General features: G+C 40.4%; 1 protein-coding gene across 1 annotated transcript in view; it reads right to left on the reverse strand.

Moving 5' to 3' along the window:
- The window catches only part of cd44b (CD44 molecule (IN blood group) b), a 15677-nt gene continuing 3027 nt past the window's right edge, over positions 1 to 12650 (reverse strand). The window contains exons 2-8 of the mRNA XM_023428353.2: positions 5646 to 5811; positions 4935 to 5074; positions 4753 to 4818; positions 3320 to 3742; positions 2468 to 2548; positions 2203 to 2281; positions 1 to 1980 (exon numbers count right to left, since the gene is read on the reverse strand). Coding sequence (XP_023284121.1) covers positions 1767 to 1980; positions 2203 to 2281; positions 2468 to 2548; positions 3320 to 3742; positions 4753 to 4818; positions 4935 to 5074; positions 5646 to 5811 — 1169 coding nt within the window. The 3' untranslated portion in view covers positions 1 to 1766. The remainder of the gene's footprint in view (positions 1981 to 2202; positions 2282 to 2467; positions 2549 to 3319; positions 3743 to 4752; positions 4819 to 4934; positions 5075 to 5645; positions 5812 to 12650) is intronic.

Here is a 12650-nt window from a genome sequence, read left to right on the forward strand (position 1 = left end):
TCTCTTTCTATACACATTTATTTCGTTCATGACTTTACAAATCTTTTCAGCAACATGTTTTGTTAATTTGTCATAAAACCTGCCTACACTAGTACATTTGCTACTTCCCGTCAAAATGAATCATATAAGAGCAAAAGCAGGAAAAACAACGGAACAAGTCAGAAACAAAATAAATCTGTTTACAATTGCTGTATATAATTCAGCTTTATACTGGAAAAAACTGAAAAAGAATTTAGCTGTCACACTGGGAATAATATTGATTTGACACAATGTATGATATAATTAATCAATGAGAAGGTCAGAGGAAAAAACTGCAGTATTTTGTTTACACGTGTGCATGATGGGCACATTAAGGCCAAGACACAAGCTTCATTCACAGCATGTGTTTACAGCAAATGGGCCCCCCATTATCATATGTGATACTTAGTTCAGCATATAAAGTTAAGCTGCTGTCTCACAAATCTTACATTCAAAAAATGATCAATCTGCTACAGATACAATCCAATTCTTTCTTTTTCTCATTCAGTTATTTTTTTACACACTGTGTATATAGTATGACATCATCATTATCATCCTGCTTTATCCTCAGGATACCATCAGGGGCATCATATCATCATATTCCCAACTCATTGTAAATGTATACCGTATAAACTGACTTCAGTGGTGCATGAATTGCACAGTTTTGGATACTATACATTAAGCTGATTTATACAATATCCACTCCGTTTTTACTGTTGCAAAATCCATTTGCAATTATTTACCCGAGGTACTGTTTCCAATTAAATAACTCAAAAGTGACACATTGCTTTATTTAAAAGGGACACAACGCCCCTCCCTACCAGAAAAAAAAGAAAAGAAAACATCCACTGGCAGCTATTGCTAAGGCGTTTCCAAAACATATACTTTATATACAGAGATCAAGAAAAAGGGATTCAAAGCTGCATAAATTAAGGAAGTGACATCCCCAGTTCTCTTGAAAATGGAAAAACCAAACTCCAGTCCACAGGCAAGGTCTGAGATATACACAAGGTTACAACAATAAGCAAACAAATAAAAAAAATTAAAAAAACACACAGAAAACACGGGAGCTGTTTGTTTAAAATTCTTTTTTCTATGTTGTATTTTAAAGAAAATAAACCAGTTTTCATAATTTTCCTATTTAGGCCGGTAGGCCCTACATTTTAGGATTTACCAATTCTATTAAAAAGTGAAAAATCTGTATTCAATATGTTCTTCACAAATTACAACCTCACCACCCCCCTCCCTTTTAAACCCATGCCTCTCCAGCCCCATCATCAACAAAGCGTACAACCTCAGAGACACAAAGAACTGACACAAAAAACTCACTCATACACTCGCACACACTCTCTCTCTCACACACACACACACACACACACACACACACACACACACACACACACACACACACATATCCTGCTATGCTCAGATGCATGATACCCCACCATGCATGACACTCTTTGACCACCATTCAGTTCTAACTAGCCCCGCATTCCAGACAAAGACAATGCTGCACATGTTGGTTTGAAAGACCTGGTCCCACAGAGAGGCAACAGCTTCAGACCCAGGAAAACACAATCTTTCCAAGTAACACGCACATAGACCCTTACTCAGCCTCCATTCATCCCTGACCGCCAAAGTAGTTTATAACCCCAGCATTTGGAGCCCCCTACCCCAGCCTCTCTACCCTCTCAGCCCTCTTCCTCACTCTACCCCTCCTGCCTTCACCCATACCCTACGCTCCCCTCTCACGCCAGCTGTTCTTTATCTGGCGACTCCTCTAGCGTGATGACGGTGAACTCCTCTGTGTTGCCGTTCTCCTGGATCTTCTCCTTGTTCATGAGGGTCACCATCTCCTGCTCTCTCTCCTGGGCGTGGGAGCTGGATGCTGATGCTGCAGCCCCGTTCCCCTCGCCGCCGTCTATGGATGTGATCATCAGCGTCTGTCGTTTGCCACACAAGCTGCAAATGCACATTCAGGCACATTTATTTAATATTGATTTTTTTTTTTTTTTTTTACCATCCCTTAGTGTGAAGCCAAACATGTAGAAATTGGCACTGTGAGCATTGCCTATTCCACGTAGAAAGACAGAAAAAGGGGGGTATTTATGTCCAAAAACACGGTACATGACAACATTGTTAGTGTAAAATAATAACAATTAAAAATAGCAACTGAGGTCATACCTTTTCCTTTTGACAACAGCTGCACATACAAGAAGAATTGCAGCAATTGCCACAATCACTCCAAGGATTACCAGCCAGTCTGGAGGGAGAAATAACAAAAAAAACAAGCCATGAGTTGACAGTATTAAAGCTGAGTCATTAAGAAATAAAAATCACTGTCGATAAAGAATGAATCCAAATTGGAGTGTGTGCTTTTCTTATTTGATTGCAATCACTATGGACTTCAGGGGGTTGGAGGTATGTGTGAAGTAACATGGCTGCTCACTGGATGAATCGCTGTTGTGTTGATCAGCATCAGGCTTAGCAGGACTACTGGACCATCCTTTGCTGTTAGGTTGTTGTGGAGCTGCGGGTCAGTAAGACAAAAGGTAAACATTTAATCTCAGATACAGATTATACACCGACATATAAAAAATATAAGCATGTTCAAGACATAAATCTAGATGAAATCATCACATATATTTGTGGCTGTGTTACAGCATGTTTACATGCTTTAAATCATACATACACTGTCTCTCTATGGGGCTGCACGTTTTGCTGCACCGGACACTGCAAGCTACATAATAACATTTTGATTTATGGATTTGATTTCAACATACATTTTTTTTCTTTTTCTTTTTTCTTTTTTTTTTAGTTGTGTTTGTTTAATACACCTTGTAATTCCTACTATACAACAAAAAGATCACTGAGGCCTGTTTTGTAACAAATTCACTCCAGAGCTCAAACTAACACAAGAGGGCGTCCTATGTTCTTAAAGTTACTTCATTCCTTCCAAACCTGTTGCCTCTGATGTCAGGATGTGCTGTGCTGAAATCAACTCAAGTCATTTTCTACCATCACATTAGTGGATATACAGAGTGTAGACCATATAAGAGGAGAGTTGCAGTATAATGCACTCCAAAAGTTATTATAGAGGTGAATCAGCACGTGTTATTTTTGACTCAGTCTCCACAACACAAGTCTCTTTTGTTTTTTGCAGCTATTGTACAGCATTGCATTACATTGTCAGGTGTTGTTATTTAACTCAAATCGTGCATAATTTAATGACTCTACTTGTGTTTTGATTGTAGCTGTCATGCCTCTGGATGATTCAATTTTTTGCTTGTGTTTTTCTTACAGTCTGTTGTGACACCATCTCCAACAGGCTCTGTTTCAGTGGGAGGTTGTGTTTCTGCTGGCTCTCCAACAGGGGCCGTTGTAGAGGCTCTGTCCTCCTCAGAGGAAGATGGCATCATCCCAGATCCAGCGGGCTGGTCGAACTCTGTGACAGTGGACGTCACGCTGCTTTTCTCGTCCCCTCCAAAGGGGATTTCGTCTATGGCAAGTGTGGTAAGCTGTGGATTCTCTGCACTCATTTCTGTGGGCGGATTGGTACCTGGTGGGGCGAATTCTCTTACCAAAGAATCATCTTCCACAGTTTCCACTGTGGTGTCAACAACCTCACTGTCAGAAGCATCGGTGGGTTGTGTTTTTGCAGTGGGCTCTGGCTCTGCCTCACCCTCTGCTATTGTTGGAGCCTGAGGCGATGGTGAGGACACTCCTGATTGGAGAATAGAAAGGGTCATACATGGTTACAGTCACCTATATTTTGACCTGACTTGTAAGAAAAAGATTGGGGCCATTCCTCATGCAATATTACAGCATAATATGTATCAAATAATTGGTTCTAAATTATTGAAAAATGTCAGACAGCATGCCATTTAAAAAAAAAGGTGGCTGGTATATAAATAACAGCACAAAATGAGTCACATCCTGCTTGATTATCTCGGGTGTTAACCTGCTATCTCTGCTCTGGATTTTGATCACAGTTTTGTTTTTATTATGCTTCTTAAAATGACTGTTAATTGATAGTTTTAAAGGGTATCTCTGTGTGAGATCATTGTTGATAGTATTTGTTTCACTACACAAGAGTAATTTGAGGTTTCAATTTGGTGTGACATCCCTATGTTAGTACATACGCTGACATGTAAGAGCTATTTTTTCTTTTTCATTATTCATTCAAAATCATTACTCTGTAATTGCAGCAGCCTTATAACCCTTATAACGTGCAATGAGGAAATGTGAAATGATACTGCCAAGATATGAATGGTAAAATAAAAAAAATAAAAAATATATATATATAAAATGGAACCTGATCGCTCATTTGCACTTAAGGCGGTCGTAATAGTAACCTCACCCAGCTGTTTTCCAGTTCAGCCAGAGAGGATTTGGGTTAACTATATGTCCCACCTCAGGTAACATAGCCAGGAGCTAAGAGGATGTTGGTGTCGACTATAGTGATGAGATCATTTGGTAACAAGACTGAGCTGATGTCAGGGAGGTTTCATTCTGTTGTTGCTCACATGAGAGGTTGTGCATCCTGAAATACAGGAGCTTGAATTTCATTTTTTTTTTTTTTACTACTGTCAATTCCATGACATACATAATCAACTGTGTTTAATAACCTGGGAATTCTGTATGTTTTTAAAAGTTGACCTCCCATCAACTATAAAGTAAGTAAGACAAGTGGGGACTAAATATGTTGAGGGTGAATGGGTTTATTGTACTGACCTGGTGCATCCTTAATTGAGAGTCCTGATGGTATTAATTCTTTATCACAGTACTTATCAGGCCCAGCTGCAAACATGGAAGAACAGGAAGTAGATGTTACCAAAATAAAGAAGCAAATAACAACAGGTCTGTAAATTAACACAACACATTGAGAAATTTGAAATACCCATGGTTATAGTCACCTAGGTCATCATAGCAGAAGGCATCATTTTCTTCATGCGTTTTAGATGAAAGAAGAATCAACCCAATCGTGTTATTTGCACAGTTGATATGTTGCGTGTGTCTGAGGATGGCAACGCTCCCATTTTGGATCCAGCCATTCCTGAACACACACAACAATGTTATTACTAAAAGACGGATTTTGACACAATTTGGAGACATTTGTTGATGCAGAATGCAATCTGTCTCCAAGCAGCCACGTAGAAACACATTACATCATACTAATAACGGAACTAATTCACATTGCTCAGAGAAGTAGAGACAAACACAGTTAAGTAACAGATGGTGCTTTCCATTATTGGAAATTTGTTTGAGATGTACCACATGACAAACGTAGTGTATCCCTGATTTGAAAGTAAAAGACTATCTTCCTCTTTTCTGGTTTTACATCTCTGGATGAAATGCAATCAAGGTGATCAAGCAGATTTAAAGCTGAAGTTCAATGTAGTTTGGCATTTAGTTATTTCTTCTATGAGTAAAAGCATTTCCTGTGGCCTTTCATATTTCACCATAAATGTTCAATCTGTATTCTTTATACATATCTTGAAGTTCAAAAATGTACATTTCATTTAACAAGCATTAAAATGATTTTTAAAAAGACTTCAGTTAAAAAAAAAAAAGTTCTTCACAACAGTAAATGTAAATAGTTATGAGTGAAAGGCTTGTGGTTTCACCTGCAGGTTTCCATGCCTTTAGCATAGGCCTTCTCGACTTGTTCTTGACTTGCCAATGTGCTCTGTAGCTCCTCACACACCTTTTCAGCCATGGAAAAGTTCAGGGAGTGACGTTTTTCTGCCTCGACCAGAAATACCCCTGCATAGCTGCAGGTCCGAGAAGTCACTGCAGAAGGAGAATGAAAAAATATGCAATAGTTTAAGGGTTCAACATCATTTAGATCTTATTGATGAAGAATTGTTCCAGTCAGTTGAGAACAAATCTAATAAATTAATCACAGTTACTATACCTTTTTGAAATAATAATAATAATAATAATAATAATAATAATAATGAAATACACTTAAAATCAACAGGTCATTTCGATTTTTTTTCATGTCTTCCAACTGCAACAGCTAAAAATTATATTCATAACAAGCTGAGATAGAAGATTGGTTTAAGAGCCATGTTTGATTTGACTGTATAGCACAGGAAGGATGCAGCTGCTGTGGCTTATACAACGGGAATTGTTTCTTAGTTTTGTAATACACCGTGGAATCGACATGAGACAGCTGAGGATTCATTCAATAGTTTTAAAAGAGGAGCTCTTTACTTGTCATTGATATTTTTCTTGCAGAATATTTTTGAGATCTGCTGTGTTTTGTGTGCAATTGTACCTTATTTTTCCTGATAGAAGAAAAATAAAGCAGCTTCTAACTCAATTCAACTACCATATCTTTCAGTCAGTTATGCACAGTTATGCTTATCACAACCATATAATGTACAATGTGTAAAATCTTGAGTTATGCACGTGTGTTTTGTGTCATTATTCAAGTGTGAGTCATGAGATGTTTGCTCTTATGAGCTTTCTGGCAGAGAAGCATCATGAGACAGGCAGCATACCCATCGACAGTGTTTGGCCCTCAGGCCTCACAAAGATGTTAATTTCAGTATTTTATGTATTTTGTGTAAACAAGTGTTTACATACGGTACACTTTTCACTACACTCGCTGACCTCCTCTTCAGAAAGGCGAAGGTGTAACCAAAATATAATGCTGAGAACATTTTGCACTGACAGTGGCATTTTATGGCTGGAAACATCCACTGCACACAGTTTACATGGTCAAGGTCTAAGATGCTCAGAAAGCATAATTTTGCTTACTGGACAAACTCTGATACTCCTTTCTAATATAGGAGCATACAGTATTTTGTATATATTGTATATTTGTAACTATTGACTTTATTGAAGAATGCTTAATGGATCAGTAATACACACAACACATGGGTTGCCAGGCTGTGAAAACTCCCTTTGCGAACATCCTCCTCTAGTGTAACAGTTTGAGTAGGCTAGCTCTTTGTAAATTATACTTAACTAAAAAATTTGGTGCCCAAAGTTTCACTCTTCTTCGTAAAACATTAATTTGTCAATATTGTCTCTAAAACCTATGAATGAGCTTATGAATTCATGCTTGCTTGCCAATAATCAGAAACCTGCTTTTTGTACAAAGCATCATTTCAAAACTGTAGATCAGTGAAAGGTTGTAAGTTTTAGTGTGTAGTGTTACCCTCTTTGCCTTAGTTTGCCTGACTGAAGGAGTAGCTTCAGGGAAATGACTTTGCCTCATTGAAATGAAAGCAAAAATGCAAACTAAGCCTATAGCAAATGAGCAGCATAGCCGGCAGTTGTAGACATGTAGATCACGACATGGAAAAAGCCAGAATTGGCGAGAATTACATTTTCAGCAGGGGATTTTCCTGATATGAGCAGGTGAGAATTTGCATTGACGATGAAAAGGAAAGACACCACCTGGGAAGAGTCTTGCAACATAACTAGGGACACACAACTTTAACACTGACTATTTGCTTGTGACTTTGGTGCTCTTCGGGTGGTTCCCCTTCCCACATAGAAAAAAAAAGTTTAGTGTAAAAAACTTTCTGCAAAAGCAATTTTGAAAGCGTATTATCATTATTAGAAATAAGACTTAAATATAATGACTGCAATCTAGATTTTGTGGTAAAAAGCAGAAGAAAAACTCTTAAAATAAAATGAATTATCAATATGTACACTCTGAACATATGATCAGGAAGCTGACGGGTCAATTCTGTGGAGGCTTATCAAATACTTCTGCTGAAAACACGCACGTTTTGTGCAGCTAGACTCATACTCAAAAAATAAAAATATCAGTGCAGTGAATTGCACGGTGACTGTGGGTTTTAATATTCTGTATTGGAAAAAAAAAGTTGGATGCTTTACCACCACAAGCACCACAGACAGCCATACAAAGAGTTATTGAAACCCATACATGCACAGAAAAAAAAACAAACATATCTGTTTGTTGCTTGTTTAAATATGCTACCATGGTGACAGAAGTTGTGAAAGTCACTCAGCAGCAACATCATACTTGTACAGGAAGATCACGTGTGACATATTGCATCTTTCTGATAGCTGAGCTTCCTGCACTGAACTGTTAAGTCCTCCAACTTAGAAAAGAGGTGAAAAGAGAAACAAACATCTAATGTGCAGTCACAACTAATACACAGTTTTTGAACAACCAGAAGTAACTACCATGCTATTTCAGTTCACAGCTTCCACCAACTGTAAGACTAAAATTAAAAGAGGAAATCATTCTCGGATACTAAAAAAACACTTTATAATGTTGATTTTTTTTTAAGCTGTAGTTGAAGAACCTTTTTTTGGACTCAGTTAAAAACCTGCTGGTTCACTTTAATGTAACTACATATCAACATGTGGCATAAAGAAATCTAATAGAATTATCCTACAATCACAACATTTGACAGTAATTAAAGGAACTCTGGTTTACGTTGTTGTTGTGTTGGTGGATTACATTATATTGTGCAGTGCCTGCCTCAGGAATGTGCTCACATAGTGATCACATGGTATATACAGTAATAACTGACAAATTGTTAAGTTAGACTTCTCATGCTGTATCCTGAAGTTGACCCTTGCATTGTGGCAAACAAATGGGGAAACCCCCCCAGATACTGTATGTATATCCAGATATTGTACGTATATTCCAACTGCAAATACTTGATGAGTAAAACCCCAACATTAGGAAATTGTTATTTGTAATTTTGTGGCCATGTTTATCTCTTTGTTGTGGAGGAAACTAGTCTTTAAGACTAGATATGATTAAAAAAAAAACTCCCCTTGCTTTTCCACTGGCTGCTATGAGTAAACAGAGCACTAGCATCAGCAGGAAGTTGAACTCTGCTGTTTGTGGCAGCTGGGCAACAAGAGACAGTGCCAGCACTTGTTCTGTAAGGCAGTTTAAGTTCTTTGTTATCTTTCTCTCTCCTTCTCTGTCACGCACATACACACACACACATATACTTGAAAGAACCTCAACACATGCTGCCACATGGCACAGTGTCCCTGAAAGTAAAGGGGTGAAAAACAAGACGACTGTCCTGGCCTTGCAAACCTGCCTGGGGAGATCAAACAGCTTACCATCAGTAAGCTTAAAAGGCGACTGACATGAATCTAAGGCATAATCATTAGTATGCAGAGGGAACGGTCATGAGTGTCTTTATACAGTCCAGAGGCTTACTATGCCAAGGCACTGACTCTCCCAAAGGCTTCATTGTCACCTAATGGAGTTGAAACCAAGGAAACTGCAAAGTCTGAGTGTACAGAACCTGAGAGAAAGGGAGCCTTAACACAGCTTCTTGCCAAAAACTCCAGCTGCTCTAGAAGTAATAGACAAGCCTGAATCTCACTTCACTTTCGCATCCCCCCCATCTCCTTTTGTCTTGTTTTCTCTCATTACTCTCTGTTTGTCTTTTCTTTGCCAGCAATAAAGTACAAATTACCCCCTGCATGCGGGTACACACAGGCACCACACAGGCAGATCACAGATGCTCATGCACACAGACATGGATATTGGCTGATGATTCCTTGAGTCATAACCTTTGTAGAGCCACGACAGAGCATGGAGTACAGCAAGAGAACAAACATGTATTCTCAGTATCCTGATGTCATAATAATTTACACAATCTTGTCTTTCTTAGAAACACCTTGTTGAAAATTTTCTCAAAAACATTTTTCGAAAATATCATGAGTGCGTGATCTGATGCGTGAACAGAGAATCTACTGTATATTTCCCACTACTATAGCAAAATCCCTTTAGCCATAGTTCATCAGCTGGTGTGGAGCAAGACCGTGTTACCATCACTCCCACAATGTGTCAGTGTCCTGCATTATCACACATGTGAAACAGTGAAGTCGCTCCGTCAGCAGGCTCGGCTTTCACTCCCCTGGTCACTGCTTAGGTGCACTGGGCCAGTGGGACAGGTTAAACATGAGATCTGGGCATGCGTGTGCATGCGCGCACGCACGCACACACACACACACACACACACACACACACACACACACACACACACACACACACACTACCAACATTACCTGAAGGTCACAAAGACTCTCACTATCTGATTTCTCTGTAACATACCATTTCCTTTCTCACTTTTTGCTTAACAACACCCCCAACCATTTTACACACTGCTACGAAACAACCATAAGTGAGATAGAACAGGCAGATAAAAATTATTTTCAGATTAAAAAGGAGACTTTAATGAAAATGACACACTAAAACATATCTTGGTCCTTTATATCAGGTCCTTTGCCTGGCTGATGTTATTAGAACAATTAACTGTCAAACTGTCAATTTACCAAGCAAAGACACCATTTCCTCCATATTGTTCAAATATTTTTGAATATCGTTCTTTTGCTTGTTGTTGTTCTAAAAGGGTTTTTAATTAATGTTTTGTATGACTGTTTCAATTCTATTCAATTCATCATCCCATCCTCCCAACAAATCAGGAATAAAACTATTCATCTACAACCTATTTTTCCTCCTGCATCACCCCTCTGCCAAGGACAAGAGACAAGAGAAATCTAAAAAGGAAGAAGATAAACCACAACATGGAAGAAATACTGAAGGACAGCCACCTCTGCCCCTGAAGTGCTGAAGTGAGCTTAATCATGAGAGACATCAGAGCAAATAGGAACAGGATGCTACACCCCCCTTAGGATCCAACGTCTTCAATCCCCGAAACCCCACCTATGTCACCTCCCCTCTCCAGGTAAACAGTGTGCCAGAAGCTTCCTCAATTCCTGTCTTGATAAGGAATGGAAAAAGCAGAGTAAACACAGCAGAACTCTACACTTTCTGTAAACACATCAAGCCTAATACCTGTTCATGCCTTAGATAAACCTCAGACTGTTCAAAGCCCTTCCTATATTTTAAAGTTAGCTGTTTTAAATGTTTGATCACTTTCTAGCAAAGGACTTTTAGTTGATGATCTTATTTCTACAGACCAGTTAGATTTTATATTTTCATCTTCGCTTAGGGGAAGGCTATGACCTTTGGGTGTGCTTACGCACCAAACAACAGCTCAGAGTACCAGACCTTCTTGGAGTCTCTAGGTGGTGTCCTGGAAAGGGTTCTGCCTGGGAACTCTATAATTCTGCTGGGGGAATTTAACGCCCATGTGGGCAACGACGGAGCAACCTAGAAGGGCGTGATTGGGAGGAACGGCCTCCGATCTGAACCTGAGTGGTGCTTTGTTATTGGACTTCTGTGCTAGTCATAGTTTGCCTATAATGAGCACCATGTTCGAAGATAAGTTAGCTCATAAGCTTACTTGGTACCAGAGCACCTCAGGCCAGAGGTTGATGATTGACGCTGAGGTCATATCATCAGATCTGCGGCCGTATGTTTTGGATGCTTGGGTGAAGAGAGGGGCAGAGCTGTCAACTGATCACCACATGGTGGTGAGTTGGATCAGATGGTGGGGAAGGCTGCCAGACAGACCTGGTAACCCAAGTGAGCTGGGAACATCTGGTGGAGGCCCCTGTCTGTGAGGTCTTCAACTCATACCTGCAGAAGAATTTCTCGTGCATCTTGGGGAGGTCAGGGGTGGTTAGGAGCTGTGGCCTCAAGGTTATTGGTGCCTGTGGAGGGGAGCAACCTAAGAACACACTGGTGGATGCTAGCAATGATGGAAGCCATCAAGCTGAAGAAGGAGGCTTTTAGGGCTTGGTTGGCTCAGGGGTCTCCAGAAGCAGCAGATGGGTACCGGGTGGCCAAAAAGGGTGGCAGCCTCAGCAGTTGCAGAAGCAAAAACTCGGATGTGGGAGGAGTTTGGGGAGGCTATGGAGGAGGCCTTTTTTTGGCCTCAAAGAAGTTCTGGCAAACTGTTTGGCGATTCAGGAAGGGGAAGCAGGGCTTCACCAAGGCTGTGTTCAGTCGGGGAGGAGAACTGCTGAATTCCCGAACTCAGCTAACAGGTCCTCTGTGGAGGAGGCAGAGTCTGAAGCCTCGGGGGAAGTCTCATCCATTACCTTGGCAGAGGTTACTGAGTTAGTCAAGAAGCTCCCCAGCAGCAAGGCGACGATCAGATACAACCCAAGATGCCGAAGGTTCTGGACATTGAAGGGCTGTCTCGTCTGACACGCCTCTTCAATGTCCCGTGGAGGTCGGGGATAGTAGTTGCTTCAGGGTGCTGGAAAACCTCAGATTCAGGAGGAGTGAGGATTCCGTTCTGGCCGTGGAACAGTGACCCAGCTCTTTACACTCATGAGAGTACTGAGGGGGACATGGGAGTTTGACCAGCCAGTCTACATGTGAACTTGGAGAAGGTTTATGACCGTGTCCCCCAGGGGACTCTGTGGGGGTTACTGCGGGAGTATGGGTTACTGGGCCTGTTGCTAGGAGCCATTCGTTTCCTGTATAGGCAAAGTGAGAGGTGTGTCCGCATTCTCGGCACAAAGTCAAACACTTTTTCAGTGAATGTTGGTCTCCGCCAAGGTTGTCCCTTGTCTCTGATCCTGTTTGTGATATTCATGGACAGGATCCCAAGGCACCGTCAAGGTGAAGAGTGTGTCCGCTTTGGGAACCTCAGAATTGCATCTTTGCTTTTTGCAGATGATGTGGTTCTGCTGGCATCATCAGAGCGTGACCTCCACACAGATCTATACTGTTTTCTTATTGCGTTTTTTTT

The sequence above is a fragment of the Seriola lalandi genome, unplaced genomic scaffold (genome assembly GCF_002814215.2).
Source record: "Seriola lalandi dorsalis isolate HSWRI2012SDOR001 ecotype SW California unplaced genomic scaffold, Sedor1 jcf7180002054873, whole genome shotgun sequence".
In the NCBI taxonomy this organism is placed as follows: domain Eukaryota; kingdom Metazoa; phylum Chordata; class Actinopteri; order Carangiformes; family Carangidae; genus Seriola; species Seriola lalandi.